Source organism: Sarcophilus harrisii, chromosome 2 (genome assembly GCF_902635505.1).
Source record: "Sarcophilus harrisii chromosome 2, mSarHar1.11, whole genome shotgun sequence".
Classification (NCBI taxonomy): domain Eukaryota; kingdom Metazoa; phylum Chordata; class Mammalia; order Dasyuromorphia; family Dasyuridae; genus Sarcophilus; species Sarcophilus harrisii.
Genome location: NC_045427.1, coordinates 355022859 through 355049687, shown reverse-complemented (window position 1 = coordinate 355049687; position 26829 = coordinate 355022859). Strand labels below are relative to the sequence as shown.

The 26829-nt window shown below is 33.4% G+C and overlaps 1 protein-coding gene and 1 non-coding gene across 5 annotated transcripts in view; both read right to left on the bottom strand.

Annotated features, from left to right (window-relative positions):
• The window catches only part of PPP1R13B (protein phosphatase 1 regulatory subunit 13B), a 120081-nt gene that overhangs the window by 33565 nt on the left and 59687 nt on the right, over positions 1–26829 (bottom strand). For all 4 annotated transcript variants that reach the window (XM_031953156.1, XM_031953158.1, XM_031953155.1 and 1 more), the window contains exon 4: positions 21706–21782. In XM_031953156.1, coding sequence (XP_031809016.1) covers positions 21706–21782 — 77 coding nt within the window. The remainder of the gene's footprint in view (positions 1–21705; positions 21783–26829) is intronic.
• LOC111718823 lies at positions 12556–12702 on the bottom strand. The gene has a single exon (XR_002769252.1). It is a non-coding gene; the product is annotated as a small nucleolar RNA U109 (small nucleolar RNA).

The following is a 26829-nucleotide window of genomic DNA, read 5'->3' as shown; positions in this document are numbered from 1 at the left end:
GGCTAAGCTAGTCCTGGGTTTCCCTAATAAACTTGAAGATAAAAATATTCTACATCCTTTAAGTAAGACTTTTCATTAAATTAGGTAGACATCTCATCCTGATTGGTGAGGAGTTTTGTTTTTTTTAAATAAATAAAAATCTTAAAGTCTAAATTCCTTTCAAACTCAAGTTTTTCCATTTCAAAGAAGCAAACTTGATTATACAATCTGGAAATCTTATGGCCAAATTCTGTTGGAAATCCATCTATGAATTCTTTTATTGAGAACAATGTTTCTACTTTAATAATTTTACATAAAACTTTGCCTCCTAAGTACTTCTTGCTTAATGATTTTATGTCAGGCATGCTTCATTATCAAGTTGAAAAAATGTCAATAGTAAAATTCTGTTTAAAATCCAGAGGGACCATTTAGCATAACTGAACTGCATATCATATTTCAGAATGTAGGAATGAAGAGAAAAGGTAAGAGATCATTTACTCTCACCTCCCAATTTTAAAGGAGAAACTTTAAAGCCCAGAGAAGATATGTAATTTATTCAAGTTCAAACCAAGAGTATAAAAGTCAGAACTAGAACCTAAGTTTTCTGGTTCAGGCTCCAGTGCTCTTATTTCAAAACAATACTGTCTCCCAAAGAGGTCAAAGAAAAGGGAAAAGAACCTATATGTACAAAAATATTTATAACAAGCTCTTTTTGTAATTACAAAGAATTGTAAATATAGGGAATATCTATTCACTGGGAAAAGGCAGTACAAGATTGTGATGATATACTGTTGTGCCATAAGAAATGATGAGCATGGGGGTTTCAGAAAAACCTTACATGAACTGATGAAAAGTGAAGTGAGCAAAACAGGGTTATATCGTACACAGTAATACTAATAATGTATAATGATCAACTGTAACATGGATTTAAATCCTAATTCTGACACAATACTCTTACCCAAGTCAATTCCAAAAAATTCATGATGAAAAATGTTATTCACCGCCATGGAGAGAAGTGACAAACTCTGAATGAAGATCAAAGCATCTTTAAAATATATATATATATATATACATACATATATTTTCCCAGTTAGATGTAAAACAAACATTTGCTTTTAAAACCATGAACTTCAAATTCTTGCCATCTAGGAGAGAACTTGGGGGAAGGGGGGAGAATTGGAACACAAGATTTTGCAAGGGCTAATGTTGAAGAATTGTCCACGCACATGTTTTTAAAAATAAAAAGCTTTAATTAAAAAAAATTTTTCTTGCCTTCTCAAGTGAGAGTATAAGACACAAGAGAAGGAAAGAATCTGGACCTCAAAATTTAAAAAAATAACAAATGCTAACAATTTTTTTACATGTAACCAATAATATCATTTTCACTATGACAAAAACATTTAATTATTTTGAGAATCTACGTGTCTCAGAAGACATTTAGTTCAACTTTCATCTAAACAAGAATATTCACTATAGCACACATTTATTTAAAGAAATGTTTTTGTGAGAGAAAGATCTCACTATCTCCTGAGGCAAGGCATTCAACATTTTAGATCCCTTTTATTTTTAGGAAAGTTTCTATCAATCTGCCTTGTTACATTTTGTACCCATTGTTCCTATTAGTTCTACTTAATTGCAATGGGTACAAAAATCTAATTATTCTTCCAAATGCCATCATTTCATGCCTGGTGAGATTCTGCTCTCCGTAATAATCATTTCCAGTTTTCCACAGATGCTAATATATTCACTCCTCAAACAAGCTCTGTAATCAATTTTATATAAATTATATTCATATAATTTGTTATTGTACATAATTATGTATAGATTATATATTTAATTTTTATATTATACATAATTTTACTTTTGTCTTTGTATTCTAATACTTAGTACACACTGCTTAGCACATAGTAAGCACTTATAATAAATGGATATATTAACTTACTCTTCTGTCCTGCCCCTCCCCCCAATCATTCTGATTGACCTTTTAACTCACCAGTTAATCTAGACACATCATTGTGGCACACAGATCTGAAAACAATATAGCAGAAAGATATGATCTGGCAAAGGCAAAAGACATTAAGACTACAAGTTCCCAATGCAGGCTAAGCTTACATGAGTTTTCTTGTTCTTGTTTCAGCTGCCAAATAACTATTGACTCATAACTCATTTGCTATTCTCTAGCCATAATTCCTGTCTCATCTTGTACTACTGAAGTTATTTCATTTTTTTTTTTAACCTCAGTGAAGATGTTACTCTTGATCCTATTAAATTCCAGCTTATTAAATTGTCCCCAAATGACTTAACTTAGGGTCAGGCAGTACAGCCAGTAAGCTAAGAATGTTATTTAACATTTAACAACCTTTTAGGCAATCAAAATCTTTCTATATTCTGACAGGCATCAACCTTGGTAGCTATCCCTTCTCTGCTTTGTGTCATCTGCAAATCTGATAAATCACTTAAAATCTTTTTTTTTTTTTTTTTTTAAACGGGATCTACAACAGATCCCTGAAAGACTCCATTACTGTCCTCCTCCTTAGGTCTCAATCCTTACTCTTAAGGTCCAGGGATTCATTTAGTTCTCAATCCACTTACTCTCTTGCTGAAATCTCTCTATATTTTTAACAACAACAACAAAAAGTGATTTTGTCCAATGCTTTAATAAGATCTAGGTAAACTACCTAAAGCATTGCTTGATCACCAAGTCTGGTCATCTTCTCAAAAAAAGCAATGAGATTAACATGAGATAATTGGTTCTTGATAAAGTCATGCTGATTTATATAATTACTACCTTCCTTTTCCAGACATTCACTAAAAATCCCTTTAATAATATGTTCTATCTTTTGCTGAGAATTGAAGTCAAACTCACTTACTTATGGCTTGCTGATTCTACTTTCTTCCCTTAAAAAAAAAAAAAAAAAAAAAAAAAATCAGCAATTCTAATGGATATGGCTCTTCTCAACAATGAGATGATTCAGGCCAGTTCCAATAATCTTATGATGAAGAGAGCCATCTGCATCCAGAAAAATTCACTGTGGGAATTGAGTGTGGATCACAACTTATTATTTTCACTTTTGTTGTTGTTTGCTTGAATTTTGTTTTCTTTCTCGTTTTTTTTTTTCTTTTTTGATCATATATTCCTTGTACAGCACAATAGTTGTGGAACTATGAATAGAAGAACAGCACATGTTTAACATATTGAATTACTTGCCATCTAGGAGATGGGGTGAGGGGAAAAGAGAAAAAATTTGGAACACAAGGTTATGCAAGGGTGAATGTTGAAAATTATCCATGCATGTTTAAAAAAAAAAAAATCAGGTCATTTTTTTCCCCTCTTCAGAACCCTGTCTTGTTGATTTCTTCTTTACCACAATTTCAGTGTTATCCTCAATTCTTTACATTCATTCATCCTATATATCCAATCAATGATCAACAATTATTTTTACTACTACAACATTTCTCAAATAAATCTTCTCTCTACTCGCCCAATTCCCATCCCAGATAAAACACTGCCTACCCTCCCTCTTAACCTATAACAAAAGCCTCGTATTTGGGGCCTTTCTGCTTACAGTGTTTTCTCTCTCTAAGCCACATTCTACACAAAAGCCCAATCTGACTATGTCACCTCTCCACTCAATAAGTGCCAGAAATTCCCTATAATCTCTAGGATAAAAAAACCAAACTAATCTTTCTATCATTGATAACTCTTCACAGCCTGTTCCTTCCCACTTTTCCAGACTTTCAATATATCACCCTTCTCTATATATACACACACACACAACAATCAAACTACCATTGGCCTATACTTGCTTTTTCCTAATAAGACATTAAATTTTTTATAAACTGTAAAAACACAATAATTATTTAATTTACTGCATCAAATACACCTAGTGGGAAGAAATTTATAATTATCCATGATTATTTGATAATAGGGCTATTCCTAAATGTATTTAAGTATTGATCTTATTAAATCCAAATCTAAATGACTATTATTCTAATATCTACTGCATATAAATAATTTGATAAATATGGTTTTGACCTGGAATCTAGTTTAATTCTTAAAAAACAAAGACAAAAATAGAATTGAAACATATGAATAATCTATAAGAACAAGATATGCTATTTTTAATGTTTTATCTCCAATAGTCATTTTACAGGTGAAAAATATGAAATAACTAGCCCAAAAATCAAATAGATAGTAAGCGACAAAGCCAGATTTTGAATTCAAGTCAGAGGACTAATTTTTTTCTCAGTATTCCAAGCAGTAAATATTCTACTTAATATAAAAACTTCTTTTCTCATTAATTTTTTTCAGGATTTTTCACACCTGAGAGGCAGTAAGTGATCGCAGGAAGGCAATCAAACAAGTATTACAATAAATTTCTAAATTTCAAAAACATTTTTAGCATTTAACTCCAGGAAGAAAAGCAAGTATTAAACCTGTCATGATACTCATAAGAACAGAAATGAAATTCTTTAATGCCAATTAAGCAGGCCATTAATAGTAAATCATTTTTTAAAAAGATGCCAAATCAGTTTTTATTAAATGAAAGTTAAATAAAACTAGAAAAATGTATACTAAGTAGGAATAACAATTCATATTTTTAAACAATATAAAGCTGATTAAAATTTAAGCATATTTTCCCATTCTGTACATTCTTTTTCAAATATAATTTGAATAAGCAAAGTTAAATCTATCTCTATAATTAGAAAATAATGATGCTGTGACTTATTAAGTAGTCAAAACAAAAGGAAGTAAATTAAATTTTCTACAGTAAAAAGAAAACTTATCTGATACTAGAATAATTTATAACATTTTTCATCCTAAATCAGTTACATGATATGGTGTGTATCATACATCTTTATTTGTCCTCTCAGGCAAAGTTTTTCAATGTCACATTTACAGGGATGAACATTATATATAGGAAAAACAACAATTCTAAAAGAATCTAAAACAAATATTGATTGGTTATATATACTTCCTATTTTAAGCAAATCAAATTAAACTAATCAAAAACATTTTTCTTTCTTCTTTTTTTTTTTTGTGGGGGGGCCTCTATACTTGTAATTTCACTGGCATAAGGAATACCCAATAAGGAAATTCTCTCTGCCAATGAATATCTGCAATTTTAGAGTCTTAGAAAAAGCGTGAAGGGACATCAAGTGTCCAGGATTATAGGACAAACAACTATTTTGTTTTGTTTTTTAAGTATTTTCTTGACCATTTTTTTTTTTAAAGAATAGGTTTTGTGGTCTTTAAAGAAACACAACTACCTAAAACTTTCCAAATTTCTTTAGTTATTAGTTAGCTGCTGGGTCCTTTTTCTTATTAATAATTTTTTAAAAATCCTACAGATTATTCAATGTAAATTCTTCCACATATGATTCAATTCCATTTTCCTTTTCACTATTTACCAAAGATAGGATTGCTATGGCAATTAATAATCACAAATAAGATTTTAACTAAATATAGCTTTTTTTTTTAAAGATCTTTCTCTAACATTGCAAGAAATCTTGCTAATTTTTATCAGTGAAGAAATTTTGCCAATAGGAAGAAAACTAATGTTGACTAGAATAATTTACTCACTTTGATAAATTGTTACTCATTTTAACTTTATTTCAGTTAATAAATAAATGAGAATAATCATCATCCTCATTTAGAAGATCAAGTATAAAAAGATTTAGAGCTGAAAAAGATTGCAGAGGCCATATATGCAATCCCTCATTTTACAGCTGAAAAAATAGAGGCCTGATGTCAAAATAGTGGTTCCATGTCTGATATAGTCAATCACGCAGAGCCTGAGGATTCAGATTTCCTCTAATGAAAACATATTCAGAAGCACCTCTACTCTAGACCTCAGGGAAAAGCAGTCTGGGGGGGGGGGGGGGGAAAGCAAAAACAGGTAAAAGCCACTAACAAGGAGATTAAAAACAATCAGCAAGAAAGACCCCTGGGATTTCAGAAGATTCCTGCCAAGTTCCTAACATTTTTTTTCTATCTTCCCTGCCCTAAGGGTCCACAATCAAGTCCCATATCAGTCCACCAGAGGGCAGCTCTATTTCCATTGATACTTGATTCAAAAACAGTATCTTTCATCTCTTCGCTGCCCCACCCCCAGTTTGTGTGGAAGTGTAGATGTTACTCAAGACTCCCAAGCTCTCCTATGAAATATTTGTAAAACAGTAAAGTGTCTAGCACATAAAATCCCATCTACTCCTCTTTACTAATGCCCTACCCCTCAACACCCCACTACTCATCTCTGATCTTCAATAACTTTAGATGGCCAGACTTTATAGGATAACAGATCCCAAACTCTTCATCCTTGAAGCAAAGCCTAGGGCACCCCATCAAAACAGCAATTAAGACTCAGAATGGGCCTAGCTATTTCCAGAGATTCTATCTGGAGAGGGTTATCACACTTTCATCTAGGGCCCAACCATGGCTGCTTCCTGACAATCAATCAAGAAGCCATGGTACTTTCCACTTTCTCACTGCCATAAAGTGTTGCTGCCTGCAAACTAAATATACATAATAAACTATCTACATTTGCTTCTCAGGAGTCCCAAAAGGAAGGTCAAAGACCTGTTGAACTTCTTGGGAGGCCTCATAATTCACTTCTGGATAATTTAATGGACCCTATTTACAAATTATCGCTCCCTTTTCCAGAATTTTTTATTGTACTACCATCCTCCTAATTACCCAGGTTTGCAACTGTAGTGCCTCTTACACACATTTCGCATTCTCAATTTCTTGTCAAGGTGATATTCTTCCTTCATAGTATCTCTTATATAAGTCCCCTATTCTGCATTCACCTGACTGCCAGCCTGGCATAGGCCCCGCATCAAACAACTGCACTATTGTAATGGCTTTTTAACTAGCCTTCTAACTAGCCTCCCCACCGCAAGTCTAACTTTTCTCCAGTCCATCTCCCAGTTAGCTACTAAAGGCATTTTCCAGGATCAAATATAAAATTTTTTAGTATGACATAACTTCCCAGACTTCTTACACTTTACTCAGTAATCCAAGAACATCACCCTCTGGCTATTATTACTCAGTAGGCCAAGCTTTGAATAATCTTCCCTTTCCTTCTCACTGCTACCTTCTTGGATTCCTTTTTAAGGCTCAGCTTAAATTCACCCCCTCAGCCTCACCGTAACTGCCTGGGCATTCCCCTAGACTACCTTCCATTTGAACTGTATATACCTTGCAAGTACAATTATTTATCTATTATCTTCTATTAGAATGTGAGCTCCAAAAGACAAGGAATGTACTTTTGCCTTACTTTGTATGCTCAATGAATGGAAAGCATTTCAAAAAAAAATTTGTTGACAGATTAATTGAATTACAATCAGTTCTGTTATAAAATGTTTCAAAAATACAAATCTATCCAAAGCGACTGATATATTTGTTAACATTTTGAGCATAACACAAATTTCAAATATGCTTTTGCATGATGTCTTCTGAGAATGCAGAAAATTTTAACATATTACAGTAATTCGCAAGCTAGAACCTCTCTCCCCCACAAGTAAACTTCTGGTCTTTGTCAAGATAAAGTACCATATTTCCTGTATATCTTAAGGAGCAGGAGGAGCTGTGGATAGGGAAAGGCTAGCTGGCACCACAATCAGTCCTTCAAACACTGTCCCTCCTCTTAGGGGAGTTTCAGCCTACCTAACTTGATCCTATAGCTCAAGGTCAAGGGCACAATCACTATTTATTGTAGCAGTTCTGTATTTCTTAACCATTTAACATACCCAACACTGTGCTATCCTTTTTTTTTTTTTATGGATGAATTAAAATTTTTATTTTTTAATTTCCAAATACATATATGGTTTTCAACAATCATTTTTCTAGAATTTGTGTTCCAAATTTTTATCCTGCCTCTCCTTCTCTGCATTTCCTCAATACAGCAAGTAATCTGATACAGATTAAATATATACAATTCTTTTTTATTTAAATGTCCATATATGTCATGTTGTGTAAGAAAAACCAGACAACGGGGGAAAAAACCATGAGAAAGAAAAAAAAACAAAAAGTAAAAATACTATGCTTTGATCCACATTTAGTATCTGAGGTTCTCTCAGGATGCAAAATTGCTTTGAATCATTGCATTATTGAGTAAAGTCAAGTTTATCATGATTGATCATCACATAATCTTGTTATTACTATGTATAATATTTTCTTGGTTCTGCTCACTTTATTCAGTATCAGTTCATGTATGTCTTTCCAAACTTTTCTGAAATCAGCCTTTTTTTATCATTTCTTATAGAATAATAATATTCCATTACATTCATATATCTTAAGTTAATTCAGCCATTCCCCAACTGATGGGTATTGACTCAATTTCCAGTTTCTTTGTGCTACAATTTTTAAAAATTAGACTCCTATCTTTTCTTTTATGTGTCACTAATGAAGTTTTTGAGCATTGTGCCCTTAACCCCATTTCCCATCTAGACTCTATGGTTTTTATTTTATGATTCTGCACAGAATGGTGATCTTTAGAAATTCATCAAATTATAGCAGAATTGCTTTTAATTATTAGCCTTTTCTGAACTGGGACTAAAATGTGTTATAGATTTAAAATGAGCTATCCTGAAGTCTTTCTTCTTGGACTCCAATAATCCTATGTGTTCCATAACCTTGGAGGTCACTGTACATAATGACCAGGTAGCCAGCTTAAATCACCATCATGCTTCTGTAGCCATAAACTCCCTGAAGAAACCATTCATTATCCTTTTAAGAAACAAGTGCTTTTGTATTAACCCCTAAATAGATGACAGAGGACCATATTATCTTTCATCCATTTAAGAACTATTTAACCTAAGAGGGGTCCTCTATTATATAGTGAGCAAGAGGCTTTCATCATTAAATGGAAATAATACAAGATCTCATCCCTCAATTTTTCATGAAAAGAGAATAATATTGTTAGGGGTTGGGGTCATTAGTCCTAGCCCCAGTGATTTGCCCCCCTTCCCTTAGCCCAACAGGCTTAGTTCTTGTCAAAAATTGTTTTGCTTCATTTACTGGTGATTCTTTCCATTATGAGAAAAGAAAACACAAATGAATTGTGGCAGCATTCTCCTAGTAGGCTAAGCTGTGAGCAAGAAAACTAGTCAATAAAAGAGTCCTGTGGGACAGAACAAATACAATTTTCATTTACATTCATTCCTGAATAACGGCAATGCGTTTAGCAGGTCTTCAGAGAACAAAAGTGAACTTAAGAGGAGTGGGTGTTAAAAAATCAGTGAAATATTATAAGAATTCTATAGAATCTGATTCTCTTAACATAGTTTTTTTTAGTTAAAAAAAATAAGACTAGATAAAGCATTTATTCAGAGCTTACTATGTGTTGGATATGTTACCCTGGAAATAAAACTAAAAAGAGTTTCACCCTCAAGAAGCTTACATTCTAATAGAATACAACACATAAAAGGAAGCTATAATAAGGTGTGAAGAGGGTGGAGATAGTAGTGAAGGTGGAAATAATAGTTTGGGAAGTCTTGGGCTAAGCCAAGCTTGAAATGAATGTGACTGGCAAGGGTGCTTATTGAAGTGGAATTTATGGGTATTAATTGGAAGCTGTGGCCAACAAGTGGAGTCACTGTCAACATGAAAGCATGCTGGTGAGGAAATGGAAGTCATTTGGTCTTCGAAGTCATGAGCTGACCTAAGTTTTATGTGAAGCATGTTAATGTCCCCTCAAAGACCCCAACTGAATGACCAATTGATACTCTCCCAAGAACAGCATTAATTGGAGATTAGGTTTATAATCAATATGGATATTGATCAATGTGAATATAAAGTTAATGATGCTGTACTGAACAAATGATCCCTTTAACCAAAGAAAATGTAGTCATTGTGTTATGCCACAGTCTCTTTTGAACTGTTCTACGAGTTTCCCTTATCTCAGTCTCCCTAACTATTTCTCTTAGTTGTAACCCCCCATCTGGTCCATTAAGATTGGGAACCATTTACTGAAAGATTATACATTGTTAGCAAGATAAACAAGAGAGTAGACCTCCTGACTCTTTCTGTCCTCAAGACCTCACTGATATCTTTATCTCTGTGTATTCAGACATCCTGTTTCTGGGTTTTTAGGATTTATGGTCTCCCCCCATCCTGACAGAAGTTTTCCCTCGCTTCTTACCCCTTCTTTGTTTCTAAAAGGTATTTAAGAAGTTGGGCTTCTCCTATTCATTGCTGGAGGCTGTATGCTAGACGCTGGATTCTTTGAGATGACAGTCTCCTCCAGCCCTGGGACCAATATGGATTCCTTGGTCCCAGTATATCTTTATCTCTGTCTGACTGGATAATTTGAGACGAGAGTCCTGTCCAGTCAATTATACTCTCCAATTAATAAAAAATTGAAAACTCTCTAATCTCTCTCCGGCCTCAGTTTCTCTGGCATTACAATTGCTGCTCAACAATGTTCTTAATACCATTCTGAGCCCCAGTGTTTGAAGAATCAGTATTTTGTTTCAGGTGATTCTTGACCTGTTACTAAAAAATAAAAGGGAGAGAACAAGCATTTATTAAACACCTACAATGTGCTAAGCACTTTACAATTATTATCTTGTTTGAGCTTTACAACAATCCCAGGAAGTAGGTGCTGTTATCCCCATTTTACAATTGAGGAAACCGAGGTAGACTTCAGGTTAGGTTAGGTAATTTGTTCAGGATCATACAACTAGAAAGTGCCTGAAATAGAATTTTTTTTTTTTTTTGCTGAGGCATTTGGGTTTAAGTGACTTGCCCAGGGTCACACAGCTAGGAAGGTTAATGAAAATGAATTTTAAATGAGGTCTTCCTGACCTCATTGTACCACTTAGCTGCCTACAGTTGGCAAACTGATCATACAAACTTTCCTTCCCTTAAAGGCAATATATATGCCATACTTACTATCTCAGAACTGCGAATAAAACAGCAGGCTCCTAGCAAGACAGGGTATACATGCAACCTGAAGGACTCTAAATCTAGAGGCAGCATGAGTAGAAGGCTCATTCAGAAATTCCAAAGATAGTTGGAAATGAAAGTGAGGGACCCTGAAAGTGAAAAAAAAAAATGGCAGCAATCAATGAGAACATGAGGTCTTCCATAGAGCAATAATATATATGATAATATCATTTTGCAACAAGTCCCAAAATACTGCAGAACCTCCTAAATGAGATCCCTAATCACTTTAAAAAGCTTGGTCTAACTATCCATACAGGGGAAAAAAGATGAAAAATGCATTTTTTCCCCCCAAACTATTACATATACACCCATGTGAACAATCTAAAAAATTCATATATTAATATATATTATTATGGAAAAGAAAAGGAAATTTAAAAGCTTTTGAACAAAGACTAATATTGCCAAAATTAGAAGGGAAAGAAGAAATTGAGAGAAAAATTTTATAGCAAGTTTCTCTGAAAAAGTCCTTATACAGGGGAATTGTGCCAGTTAGCAGAAGAAGAAATCAAAGTTATCAAGAACCATGTGGAAAAAAAAAAATGCTCTAAATTACAATTAGAGCAATACAAATTGAAACAAGATATCTGAGATATCACCTCACACCATCAGACTGGCTAAAATGACAGAAAAGGAAAATGACTAATGCTGCAGAAGATGTGGCGACATTAATACACAGCTTGTGGAATTGTAAATTAATCCAATCACTTTGGAAAACAATTTGGAACTATGGCCAAAAAATTATAAAACTGTTCATATCCTCTGATTGAACAATACAGGTCTGTATCCCAAAGACATCAAAGAAAAGGGGGAAAAAAATCTATGTGTACAAAAATATTTAAACTCTTTTTGTGGTGGCAACGAATTGGACACTAAGAGGATGAACATCTTCTCTTGGTAAATCGTTGAACACACTGTGGTAAACACTATGATGTAACAAAAAATGATAAGCAGCATGGTTTCAGAAAATCCTGGGAAGACTTATATGAAATGATGCAATGTGAAATGAGCAAAACCAGAAGAACACTATATACAGTACAGAAATATTGTACGAAGGTAACGATTTAAGATAATTCTAAAGAACCCATGACAAAAGATGCCATCTACCTCTAGAGAGAAAGTTTATGAATTTTGAATAAAGTAAAGTATGCTTTTTCCTCCCACTTTATTTTTTACTGTTTTCTTGTTTGTTTTCTTCTGCGAAATGGTTACTATGGAATGTTTTGCATGACTTCACATGTATAATCGATATAAAACTGGCTTCTCAAAGAGGAGGGGTGAGAAGGGGAAGAGCCAAAAATTTAAAACATAACTGTTAAAAAAAAATCTTATGTGTAATTTGGAAATATTTAATTAAATAAAAAGTATTTTTTAAAAAAATGACACCTCCCCACCCCAGGTCCAATTCTTTTTTGACTATGCTTATTGTCTCAAAACAGGTCATAAAAGCTAAGGCTGGACATTTTTGTGAATTCAATGAATATTAAATAAAAATAAATATATAATCAGTTTCCACAAACATCATAATGAAGTCTTTACAAACTGCATTTTTCCACAAATGCAGCTTTTAAGACATAAAAATACAGAAAAAAAAATAATTTTTACATTCTTATTGTAAGATATTTCTTTGATGTAGGAGAAATATACTACTACTCAACCTTTACTGTAAGGTTGGCAGCCCTGAAGACTCCTATGTTTTATATAGCATGTACTGGCTATAATCATACTTCTATTGCAATAAGAAGTATGATTTTTTTAAAAATCCCAACATGCAGAAACAAAATAAAAGTAGATAGATATGGTAAAGCAGGATGAATACAGAGAGGATTGGCAAGACTTACATGAACTGATGCTGAGTGAAATGAGCAGAACCTAGAGATCATTATATACCTCAACAACGATACTGTATGAGGATGTATTCTGATGGAAGTGGATTTCTTAAAAACAAAGAGAAGATCTGACTTAGTTTCAATTGATCCAGGATGGATACCCAAAGAAAGAACACTAGGAAATGAATGTAAACTGCTTGCATTTTTGTTTTTCTTCCCGGGTTATTTATACCTTCTTAATCCATTTCTCCCTGAGTAACAAGAGAACTATTCGGTTCTACACACATATATTGTATGCAAGATCTACTGTAACCTATTTAACATGTATAGGACTGCTTGCCATCTGGGGGAGGGGGTGGAGGGAGAGAGGGGAAAAATCGCAACAGAACCGAGTGCAAGGGATAATGTTGTAAAAAATTACCCTGGCATAGGTTCTGTCAATAAAAAGTTATTTAAAATAAATAAAAAGAGAGAGAGAGAGAGAGAGAAGGTGGAAAAAAAATAGATATGGTAATAAATTTAATCATCAATAAGTACACAGTATTGACCTTGACCAAAACTTGATCTCATAGTTTATATAGATCTCAAATCTAGGTATAGACTTCTGGGAAAGACAGCAATAGGAAAGGTATAGGATAAGTCTAGATGCCCCAGAAAAACACTAAAAATAACTAAAAAGATACCAGAGTCATCCCAAGAAAAATGACCAAAGCATATGAATACAGCTTTCAAGTGAAGAAACTAAAGCTATAAACAACCATATGAAAAAAATGTTTCAAATAATTCCAATTTTGAAGATGAAAATTAAAGTACCTCTCAAGTTCCACCCATCAAATTGACAAAGATGACAAGAAAATGATAATTTTTGGAGGGACTAAGGACAGACACACTAATGCATGACTGATAAAGCTGTGAATTGGTCCACCATTCTGGACAGCAAAATAGAGCTGTATTCAATCAATAAACTGTGCATACCTTTAACTCAGCTATACCACTACTAGACATATACATTAAAGAGATAAAGATCAAAGGGAAAGGATCTATACATAAAAATATAATTATAGCAACACTTTTTTTGTAGCAAGTGAATACAAAATACATGCCCATTCATTGGGAAATGGCTAAACTATAGTATAGGAATATTGTTGAACCATAAGAAATGAGAAAAAGGAATTCAGAAAAACCTTGAAAGAATTTTATGAATTGAAGCAAAGTGAAGGGAACAGAATCCAAAAAACAACTTACATATCAACCAAAAATGTAAAGGAAAAAATTTTTGAAGGCTCAATAGCTACCATCAATGCAAAGATCCATAATAACTAATAATGAAGCATGCTTCTTACTTCTTGGTGAAGGGGTGAGAGGCTTAGGGGAAGAAATCAAATACATATATGTGATTACACTTATTTGTTATAAAGAGCAGGTATATTGGGGACTTAAGGAGTAATAGCTGAAAGATGGTAATACAAGAAAAATTTAAAATCTCAGTAAATTCTTAAAAAGAAAAAAAAAAAAAAAAAAAAAAAAAGACAATGTTAGTACTCCAATGATGAATTTAACATTTCAAAAGAAGAACAAGCTATATGTAAGAGATTTATCTATAACCGAAAAACATAGGAAGACATTTGGTGAAAGTGAGGGCTAACCAATAGACAGCACCCATGGGCTACAACGCTACCTTCACAATGTCATGAGGACATGAGCAACATTCAGAGAGTACCGAATAGATTCACTTGGGCAAAACTTGTGAAAGCACAAATAAGATATACAGGATGGGTAGGAAACAGCATCACTTAAAGAAATGTCAAATCAATGAGTCTACATGCACATTGAGCATTTTGTTCTAAGCAAGCTTCTCCATTACTATCAAGGACACTCCCATCCCCAGTTGAAATTCCCTAGGCTTGAAAAGTTGGGCATGATTCCTGACTTCTCACACTCACTCCACATAACCAATTCATCATCTTGTCCTTCTATCTTCACAACTATTATTCTCTCCATTCAGAAAGGTATATAACTCCGGTAAGTAAGGCCTTATATATCACCATGTGCTTAAATACAATACCCCCTTTTTTAAATTCCAAGGAGAAGTAGAAAGAAAATCCAAGGGACTTAAAAATAACTGACACTTCCATAGCATTTTAAATTCAACAAGAGAGATACATCATCTCCATGTGAAATATATCTTCTGATACCCAGTTTACAGATGAACAAAATGAGGCAAAGAGAAATTAAGCGAATTGCCCAAGAAAGTAAACACAAGTAAAAGTCTAAAACACATCACAATTTCAGATGTTCCTAAATCACTGGTCTGAGCTTTCACCATGGAATTTAACTGCCTCTCAACACCTAGGCTTTTGAGTATGTTTAAAGCAGAGTCTTTTAAACTGAGATCCATCAATTTGTTTTTTTTTTTAATAACTTAATAACTACTTCAATATAATTGGTTATCTTTGTAATTCCATATATTTTATTTTATTCATAAAAAACATTCTGATAAAGTGTTTATTACACAGAAAAGTTAAAGCATTTATTTATGGATGTAATCTATTTAAAAATAGAAGAATTAATTTAAATATCTAAAATATTATCATGAGTTTTAAATGTAATTAATAATCTGTTTTCCTAAGAACAACAATGTTCAAAGAACAAAATTTAACTTTACTACTTGAACTGTCCCTAAAATAATTAGATAAAAATTTAGTTATTTGTATTCAGAAACAAGCTCATTTTGCTACAGTTCTGAGAGTATTAGGTTTTAAAATCTGTTATTTGAAAGGTTTAACAAAGAAGAATAAGTTCTAAACAAACAATTACCAAAGCAAAATACAATTATTTCTGACCATATTCACCATAAAAAACATTGGATTACTTTAAGCTTCTCAAGTTTTCCACCATTCTCTAGTGCTGGCATTTTTCTAAAATAGGCACTTTTCCAATTCCAACAACAAAGAATAAATGTCATGTGTTGCATAAGAGTAAGCCGATTAAACTCTTGAACTTTAAACTATCCGTCCTTCATCTGAAACAGTACAATAAATCTATCTCATTTTCTGAATGAAGGCTATTCATTTTTTAATTTAATTTTTAAAATCACTGTCACTTTCCAATAGTCATCCCAACCTCCCTCTCTCCCTGTAACAAAGAAGTATTTAAATACAATAAATACACTGTTTGACAGATTAGGCCCCATCTCTCAATTTACTCCCTCATCATAATACACTATCATTCCTTGTAATAAAAGAGAAACAAAGCAAAACTGCCTGACTCCACTGAGAGGAAACTATTTCATCACATTACTCTGAAATCAATGTCAATTTGGTTTTTAAATGTTATTAATACAGGGTATCCCAAAAGTTTTGATGTAGTTCTTAATTTGAATAACTTTAGAAAGCCTGAATGCCACAAAACGTAAAAAAGACATCATTTGAAAATTTAATTATTTACATTTCTTTTACACTTATTTAGTAGTGTGAAATTTGAAATATGTTTTTAGCAGGAGCATTATGTATGTAAGTTTCTGAACAATGTGTCCCTTGGACAAGTGGATGAATGTCTTATTTTACCATGATCATCTGAATTATAACTAACTTTTTCTTACATGGTACTGTCAAAACTGTAATAGATGCAGCCAAACTTCATTCTTTGGATGACCTTATGGCTAAAATTAAAAATGCAATCTCTTCAATCACTGATCAACAATTAACTTAAGTCAAAAATTAACTATGATACACATAATAAGATGTCAGCTATGGTGAATTTTAATTTTTAAACTCTATCAATATTCTTGTTTTAAATTAATCCTTTGAATTATGTTTATATTTATTGCATTTATATTTCTGAAGTTATTAAAGGTTAAGACTGCAGTAAAATTTCTTGGATATCCAAAATTAGTCCTTGTATATAGTTCATGCAAGCCTTCCCATGTTCCCATGAATTTACTTATTTCCTACAACAAAATAATATTGCTTCATATTCACATAATCACAGTTTGTTCAACATTTTCCAATCGATAAGTAGTGCCATGAATATTTCCATAAATGTGGGACTTTTCTTTTTAAGTCTGACATTTTTGGGATACATTTCTGTCATGAATGCAGTTTTTGAATCAAACAATTTTCACTGTTTAGCAATTTATTTTTTGTATAATTCCAAAATGTTTTCCAGAACAGCTGACCCATTTCACAGTTCTACCAACTATATACTGCCTAGTTTCAATGTGGATTATTTTTAAAATTTTAAATTCATCCAAGGTGAATATGCTATATGAACTAATCAATTATGTATATAAAATTATGTATATAAATATATTAATTGCTTAAAGAATATGAATTTAGTATATGAATTCAAGCACACAGTGGATCTACCTTACAGGAACGCCTACTCCATGAACTGACCCAAAGGCAGCATAGCATAACGGGAAGAATACTACATGAAGATTCAAGAAGTCCTGAATTTAAATACTACCTTTGACACTTTGGGATACTGGGCAAGTCATTTACCCTCTCTTGGCCCCATTTTTTTCATAAGGGGATGTCCATCTATTAGAAAATGGCTTATCAATATCATATGCACCAAGTGGTATAGCATCTAACTTCCTAAAGGAGAAGATAAGAGAGTTGCAAGAAGAAATAGACAGCAAAACTGTAATCATGGGAGATCTCAACCTCGCACTCTCAGAATTAGATAAATCAAATCACAAAACAAATAAGAAAGAAATTAAAGAGATAAATAGAATATTAGAAAAATTAGCTATGATAGATCATTGGAGAAAACTGAAGGGAGACAGAAAGGAATATATTTTCTTCTCAGCATGTCATGGAACCTATACAAAAATTGACCATATATTAGGATATAAAGACCTCAAAATTAAATGCAGGAAGGCAGAAATAGTAAATGCTTTCTTTTCAGATCACAATGCAATAAAAATTACATTCAACAAAATGTTAGGGGTAGACCAAAAAGTCATTGGAAACTAAATAATCTCATCTTAAAGGAGGACTGGGTGAAATAGCAAATTATAGACACAATTAATAATTTCACTCAAGATAATGACAACAATGAGACATCATACCAAAATTTGTGGGATGAAGCCAAAGCAGTAATAAGAGGAAATTTTATATCCTTAGTGGCTTACTTGAATAAAATAGAGAAAGAGAAGATCAATGAATTGGGCTTGCAACTAAAAAAGCTAGAAAGAGACCAAATTAAAAATCCCCAATCAAATACTAAATTTGAAATTCTAAAATTAAAAGGAGAAATTAAAAAAAACAAAAAACTATTAAACTAATAAATAAAACTAAGAGTTGGTTTTATGAAAAAACCAATAAAATAGATAAGCCTTTGGTAAATCTGATTAGAAAAAGGAGGGAGGAAAATCAAATTAGTAGTCTTAAAAATGAAAAGGGAGAACTTTCCACCAATGAAGAGGAAATTAGAGAAACTTTGCCCAACTTTATGCCAATAAATTTGATAACCTAAGTGAAATGGATGACTACCTTCAAAAATATAGACTTCCCAGATTAATAGAGGAGGAAGTAAATTGCTTGAATAGTTCCATTTCAGAAAAAGAAATAGAACAAGCTATTAATCAACTCCCTAAGAAAAAATCCCCAGGACCAGATGGATTTACATGTGAATTCTACCAAACATTTAAAGAACAATTAGCCCCAATGCTATATAAACTATTTGATAAAATAGGCAATGAAGGAGCCCTACCAAATTCCTTTTATGACACAGACACGGTACTGATATCTAAACCAGGTAGGTTGAAAATAGAGAAAGAAAATTATAGACCAATCTCCCTAATGAATATTGATGCTAAAATCTTAAATAAGATATTAGCAAAAGGACTACAGGAAATCATCTTCCAGGATAATACACCATGATCAAATAGGATTGATACCAGGAATGCAGGGCTGGTTTAATATTAGAAAAACTATCAATCAGTATAATTGGCCATATTAATAACCAAATTAATAAAAAACCATATTATCATCTCAATAGAGGCAGAAAAAGCATTTGATAAAATCCAACATCCAATGCTATTAAAAACACTTGGGAGTATAGGAATAAATAGACTTTTCCTTAAAATAATCAGTAGCATCTATTAAAAACCATCAGTAAGCATCATATGTACTGGGGAAAACCTGCAACCATTCCCAATAAGATCAGGAGTGAAATAAGGTTGCCCACTATCACCATTACTATTCAATATTGTATTAGAAATTCTAGCTTTGCTAGCTTACTTGAAAGTTGAGAAAGAGATTAAAGGAATTAGAGGAGGCAATGAGGAAAACAAATTATCACTCTTTGCTGATATGATGGTATACTCAGAGAACCCCAGAGATTCTACTAAAAAGTTGTTAGAAATAATCCACAACTTTAGCAAAGTTGCAGGATATAAAATAAACCCATAAAGTCATCAGCATTCTTATATATCACTAACAAAATCCAACAGAGTTACAAAGAGAAATTCCATTTAAAATAACTACTGATAGTATAAAATACTTAGGAATCTATCTGCCAAGGGAAAATTGGAAACTTTATGAGCAAAACTACAAAACACTTTCCACACAAATTAAGTATGATCTGACCAACTGGAAAAATATTAAATGTTCTTGGATAGGGCAAGCGTATATAATAAAGATGACAATACTACCTAAACTAATCTATTTATTTAGCGCTATACCAATCAGACTCCCAAAAGAACTATTTTAATGACTTAGAAAAAATAACAACAAATTCATATGGAAAAACAAAAGGTCAAGAATTTCAAGGGAATTAATGGAAAAAAAAAATCAAATGAAGGTGGCCTAGCTTAACAGATCTAAAATTTATAATAAAGCAGCAGTTACCAAAACCATTTGGTATTGGCTAAGAAATAGATTAGTTGATCAGTGGAATAGGTTAGATTCAAAGGACAAAACAGTCAATAACCTTAATACTCTAGTGTTTGACAAACCCAAATACCCCAACTTTTGGGATAGAACTCACTGTTTGACAAAAATTTCTGGGAAAATTGGAAACTAGTATGGCAGAAACTAGGCATCGACCCACACTTAACACCGTACACCAAGATAAGGTCAAAATGGGTTCATGACCTAGGCATAAAGAATGAGATTATAAATAAATTGGAGGAACACAGGATAGTTTAGCTCTCAGACCTGTAGAAGAGGAAGGAATTTATGACCAAAGAAGAACTAAAGATCATTACTGATCACAAAATAGAAAATTTTGATTAAATCAAATTGAAAAGTTTTTGTACAAACAAAACTAATGCAGACAAGATTAGAAGGGAAGCAATAAACTGGGAAAACATTTTTATAGTCAAAGGTTCTGATAAAGGCCATAATTGACTCTATAAGAAATCAAGCCATTCTCCAATTGATAAATGGTCAAAAGATATGAACAGACAATTCTCAGATGAAGAAATTGAAACTATTTCTAGCCATATGAAAAGATGCTCCGAGTCACTATTAATCAGAGAAATGCAAATTAAGACAACTCTGAGATACCACTACATACCTGTCAGACTGCCCAGAATGACAGGGAAAGATAATGAGGAATGTTGGAGGGGATGTGGGAAAATAGGGACATTAATACATTGTTGGTGGAATTGTGAATACATCCAACAATTCTGGAGGGCAATTTGAAACTATGCTCAAAAAGTTATCAAACTGTGCATACCCTTTGATCCAGCAGTGTTACTATTGGGCTTATATCCCAAAGAGACCTTAAAGAAGGGAAAGGGACCTGTATGTGCAAGAATGTTTGTGGCAGTCCTCTTTGTAGTAGCCAAAAACTGGAAACTGAGAAGATGCCCATCAATTGGAGAATGACTGAATAAATTGTGGTATATGAATATTATGAAATATTATTGTTTGGTAAGAAATGACCAACAGGATGATTTCAGAAAGGCCTGGAGAGACTTACATGAACTGATGCTGAGCGAAATGAGTAGAGCCAGGAGATCATTATATACTTCCACAACAATACTATATGATGATCAATTCTGATGGACCTGGCCATCTTCAGCAATGAGATGAACCAAATCAGTTCCAATGGAGCAATAATGAACTGAACCAGCTACACCCAGCGAAAGAACTCTGGGAGATGACTAAGAACCATTACATTGAATTCCCAATCCCTATTATTTTTGCCTGCCTGCATTTTTGATTTCCTTCACAGGCTAATATTTCAGAGTCCGATTCTTTTTGTACAGCAAAATAACAGTTTGGTCATGTATACTTATTTTGTATTTAATTTATACTTTAATATATTTAACACATATTGCTCATCTTGCCATCTAGGGGAGGGGCTGGGGGGAAGGAGGGAAAAAATTGGAACAAAAGGTTTGGCAATTGTCAATGCTGTAAAATTACCCATGCATATAACTTGTAAATAAAAAGCTATTTAAAAAAAAAGAAAAGAAAAAAGAAAATGGCTTATATTGTGGTATATGAATGTAAAGGAATAATACTGTTCTATAATAAATGATGAGCAGGGTGATTTCAGGAATACCTGGAAAGAATTCTATGAACTGTTGCTGAGTAAAATGAGCAGAACTATTCTATCTTTTAGGAAAAAAAATAACATTATTTTTGCTCCATGTACTTTCATTTATAATTTCTTGAAATACAGCACTGAGGGAAAAAAAAGGTTTTGATAAAGCTCACTGGGATGTTAATGGAGCTACTGGATCATGCCTTAAATCCAAGTCACTCTGGCTTGTCACTGATTGGTCAACAATAGTTCTGAGGCCAAGTCTCACTTGATCACTGTTTCAGTTTAGACAGACTTTATACTGATCTGTTGCTTTATACTTTTCTTTATACTTGTTCCTCAAATATAAATTAGTATCTTCTTTAGCACCTGACCAAAGAATATATGTCAAGTTTAAAGACAGAGCTACTTTAAAAGTATTAAATTGTATTCAATGTTACCTACCCCATTTTCAGTATGTTTCTCTGCAGATGTACTTATTCCATTTCTTTGATTTCTTTGATCTTGGATCTGACGGCCACCTAGAAAGGAATAAGTATCAATCTTACTAAAAATTTCAAATGTTAAATAGATTCCCCCAGTTTGTTAATTGTATTTAACTCATTAAACATTTGTTACAAGCCTAGTTATGTGCATGACACAGTGACAGTCATGAGAATCAAATCACACAACCTAGGGATTTGTGAGCTGGATGAGAATCTCAGGAAGAACCTAGTCCAACAGCTTTAATTTTAAAAGAGAAAACAGGCTGGGAAGTGACCAGCCTGAAGTCACCACAGTTGTAAACAGCAGATTTGAGAGTCAAACCTACATGACTAGCCTCCAAGTCCAATGTTATTTTTACTACATAACAGCTCAAAACCAAAAATACACAACATCTCATTTAAGATTAAAGCTAAGCCACTGTTCCTCTACAACTGAAGTTTCATAAAGCATCAAAGCTGGTAAGCTATTATTAAGAAACGCCTTTTAACTCCACATAGGGTGTCCAAAAGGACAGTTTTTAGGCCAGTACATATTGAACACTCAACAGTAGAAAAATATTAATCACCCAAAAAACATTTTAAGAAAAAAGACATACTTCCATGTACTGCAGTAGATACAAAACAAATTGTTATAATATGGTCTCAAATACAGCAGCTTTGTAAATCAGCTTGTTCAATAAAATTCGTTGTCTATAGAGAAGTATAAATCTCAATTCATTCAATTTATCATCTAATCTTAAAATTCATTTATTTAAAATTATTTCTTAGCTTTTTTTCCCCCACTCAAGAAGAAATATGGCCTACAATATTATAACTTAGCACTTAGAATAGTTAGCTAGTATTCTCAATATTAGACTCTTTTAATGTTAGTCCCTAAAGAGATCCAGGGATGAAGCCAAGACGGAATGAAACCAGGAAGATGCTCGAGCTTTCCCAGTTTCCCTCAAAAACAATACAAACCAAGCCTCTGAACCGAGTCTGATGGAATGAAACCATTCTTCAGCTCAAGATAGATTGAAGGACTTCAAGAAAGTTCAATCTCACTGCAGTGAAAGGGATGTTTGTCCAGCTCAAACAGTGTCCAGGAAAGCCAGTTAGAAGAGTCTTAATCACAGCAGATCAGCAACTGAGTCCACCCTCCGTCCTGCCTCTGTAGCAGAGTAGATCTGTGGGGCAACCTCCAGTCCCAGTGCATAAGGCAAACTACCAGCCCAGGAAACCAGGTTGTTGCCCACAGAGAGTAGGTTGGGTAACCCCCTACTGTGAGCAAGCTCCAAACACAAGGGGCTCCTGTACTCAAAGCCAAGGCTCAGAGTAACACAAGAAGATTGAGACAGTGTTGCCTGCATCCCAGGAACAGAAATTGACTTTAAAAATCATTAAATAGAAAAATAAGAAAGTGAACAAGAAACAGAAAAGAACCTTAACCACAAAAAGTTACTATAGTGAGAGGGAAGACCGAAATACCAACTCAGAAGAGGACAAAATGCCCACATGGAAAATTTCAAAGAGTAATATGAATTGGTCTCAAGCCCAAAGAGGCTTCTTTTAAGTACATAAAGGATTTTAATACGAGAAATTGAAGAAAAATTAAGAGAGATGAATGCGAGTCAACAGTTTGGAAAAAGAAGGGAAAAAATCCACTGAAGAAAACAATTCCTTGAAAAGTAGAATTAATCAAATGAGAAAAGGAATAGAAAAGCTAATTGGCCACAATCAAAATAAAGCCTGGATAGCATTATGTAAAGAGACCATCAAGGAAAACTGCTCTGATACACTACAACCAGAGGGCAAAATAGTCATTTTTTCCCCCACCCTTATGCAATCTTGTCCTTCCCTATAACAAAAATTAATTCGATATAGGTTATAAATGTGCATCATGCAAATCACTTCCATATAAATCATATTGTGAAAGAAACAGATCAAAAGAAAAAGTCATGAAAAAAAAAATGAAAATAGTATGCTTTGGTCTGTATTTTGACTCCATCAATTCTTTCTTGGGATGCGAGTAGCATTTTTTCTCTGCGCCTTTTGGAATTGTCTTGGATCATTGTGTTGCTGAGAATAGTTTAGTTATTCACAGGTAATCATACAACGTTATTGTTACTATATACAATGTTCTCCTGGTTTTGCTCACTTAATTCAGCATGAGTTCATGTAAGTCTTTGTCATGTAGAAAGGCATTTAATTATATTCATACCACAACTTGTTCAGCCATTCTCCAATTCATAGGCACCTCTTCAATTTCCAGTTCTTTGCCAGCACAAAAAGCACTGCTATAAATATTTCTATATAAGTAGATCCTTTCCCCTTTTTAAAAAATCTCTTTGGGACACGTATCTAATAGTATTGCTGGATCAAAAGGCACGCACAGTTTAGTTGTCCTTTGAACATAGTTCCAAACTGCTCTCCAGAACTGCTAGATTGGTTCACAACTCTACCAAAAATGCTTTAGTGTTCCAATTTTCCCACATCCTCTCCAACATTTATCAATTTCCTTTTCTGTTATATTGGTCAATCTAATAAATATGAGGTGGTACCTCAGAGTTGTTTTAATTATCATTTCCCTAATCAATAGCGATTTAGAGCATTTTTTTCATGACTACAGATCGCTTTGGTTTCTTCATAAGAAAATTGCTCTTTCATATCCTTTGACTATCAAGAGGGGAATGATTTGTATGCTTATAAATTTGATTCAGTTCTTTATATATTTAAGAAATGAGGCCTTTATTAGGGATACATATTACAAAATGTTTCCTAGATTTCCGTTTTCCTTCCTTGGTTGCACTGTTTTTGTTTGTGTAAAAACTGTTTAATTTAATAATCAAAATCTATGTTATATTTCATAATGATCTCTTTCTTGCTTGATCATAAATTTTCCCTTTCTCTGTATGCTCTCCCATTTATAGTATCACTCTTTATGCTAAACCAGTGTACCTATTATCTTGGTACATGATGTAACGCCATTAGTCTATATCTAGTTTCTGCCATATTGTTTTCTAGTTTTTCCAGCAATTTTTGTAAAATAGTGAGTTCTTTTCCTAGAAGATGGGGTCTTTGGGTTTATCAAATACTAGGTTACTATGGTTTTTAATCACTGTATTTCCACTGATCTACCACTATTTCTTAACCAATACTGGATAGTTCTGATGATTATAGCTTTCTAATATAGTTTTAGATCCGATATTGCCAAGATCATTTTCCTTCACATTTTTTTTCCCCATTAATTCCCTTGATGATGCTGACCTTTTGTTCTTCCTTGAATTTTGTTATTTTTTCTAACTCTATACATTAAGTTTGTGATAGTCTGGCATGGCATTGAATAAGAAAATTAATTTAGATAGAAATGTCATTTTATCATATTGGTTCAGCTTATCTTATGAGTAATTAAGTTTTTTTTCCCCCAATTGTTTAGTTCTGATTTTATTTGTGTGAACTGTTTTGTAACTGTGTTCATATAGTTCCTGGGTTTGTCTTGGCAAGTAGGCTCCCAAATATTTTATATCATCTGGGTTTATTTAAAATGGAATTTTTCTTTTGTAATGCCAGAGAAACTGAGCAAGACAGAGATTAGAATGTATTTAATAATTTATTAAATGGAGAGATACACTGGGACCTATGGATCCATTTTTGGTCCCAGGGCTGAATGAGACTAGCATCTCCAAGAATCCAGCAAACAATGTGAGTTTCTCAATGACATATATACACTTGGCTCAGATGCAGAGGGTGGACTGAGGCAGAGGTGGAGTCAGGGTACTGAGAGTGGGAATGGGATTCGGACAGGGTGGGGCGAGCCTCTGGAGAGGGAATGACATAATCAGGGGGAGGCACCCTGGACATGGGATGGGGAGAGGCATTTTGATGTTCTATCAAGTATTCTGATAAAGAGGGAAACCAAGGCAGAACTGGGTCAGGATAATTAGGGAAACTGATTCAGGAAAATAAAAGAGAACTGTGGCATAACACTTTTTATCCTGTTACTGGGCCTTGTTGGTTATATTTAGAAATGCTGATGATTATGTGGGCTTATTTTATATCTTACAGCTTTGCTAGAGTTGCTAATTATGTCAACTAGTTCAATCAACACCCTAGAATTCTCTAAATATACTATATATCGCATTGCATATGCAATATATTATTGCCTATTCTAATTCCTTTGATTTATTTTTCTTATCATATTGTTAAAGCTAACATTTTTAGGACAACACTTAATGATAATTGTGATCATGGATATCCTTGCTTCATTTCATTCCTGATGTTACTGGAAAAACTTCCCGCTTACCCCCATAAATAATAATGCTTGCTGATAATTTTAGAGATACTATTTATCATTTTAAGGAAGGTTTCATTTTTCCTATGCCTTCTAGTATTTTCAATAAGAATGGATGCTATGTCTTATGAGAGGATCCAAATCAGTTCCAATTGATCAGTAATGGACAGAACTAGCTATACCCAGTGAAAGAACCCTGGAAAATGAGTTTGAACCACAACATAGCATTTACACTCTGTTATCGTTTGCTTGCATTTTTGTTTTTCTTCCCAGGTTATTTTTAACCTTCTTTCTAAATCCGATTTATCTTGTGTGTAATGGGCCAGAACTCTGAAACCAGGATACAAGGTGTTAACTAAGTGGCATTGATAAGACAATGGTTATCTAGTTTAGCATGGTGATTAATAGTTCTCTAGTTCAGTATGATTGATTTAATATTACAACAAATAATGGTTCCCTAGTGATATAATGATTGGCTTATACTCAGTATACTGCATATAAACTGGACAAACTCAGCCAGAGACAAGACTCAGAGAGGAAGTAGGACAGACTCAGAGAAGACAGAGGACTGGAGGCAGGAGCTCAAGTTCTCAGTCAAGGAGAGACATTCATTCCATCTCCCATCTTTGTGTTGGTTGGAGGCTAGAGCACAAGCCCTTGGATTGAGACAGACTTCAAGACAGAGACCATTGGGGTGGTCCTCTTGCTTCCCCCACAGAAAGCAAGACACATTCTGAAGGACCTTAAGAAAGCTAGCCCAGGCAAGGAAACTAGACTGTGAAGGAGATAATAACGAATTTGGACTTTATCTCT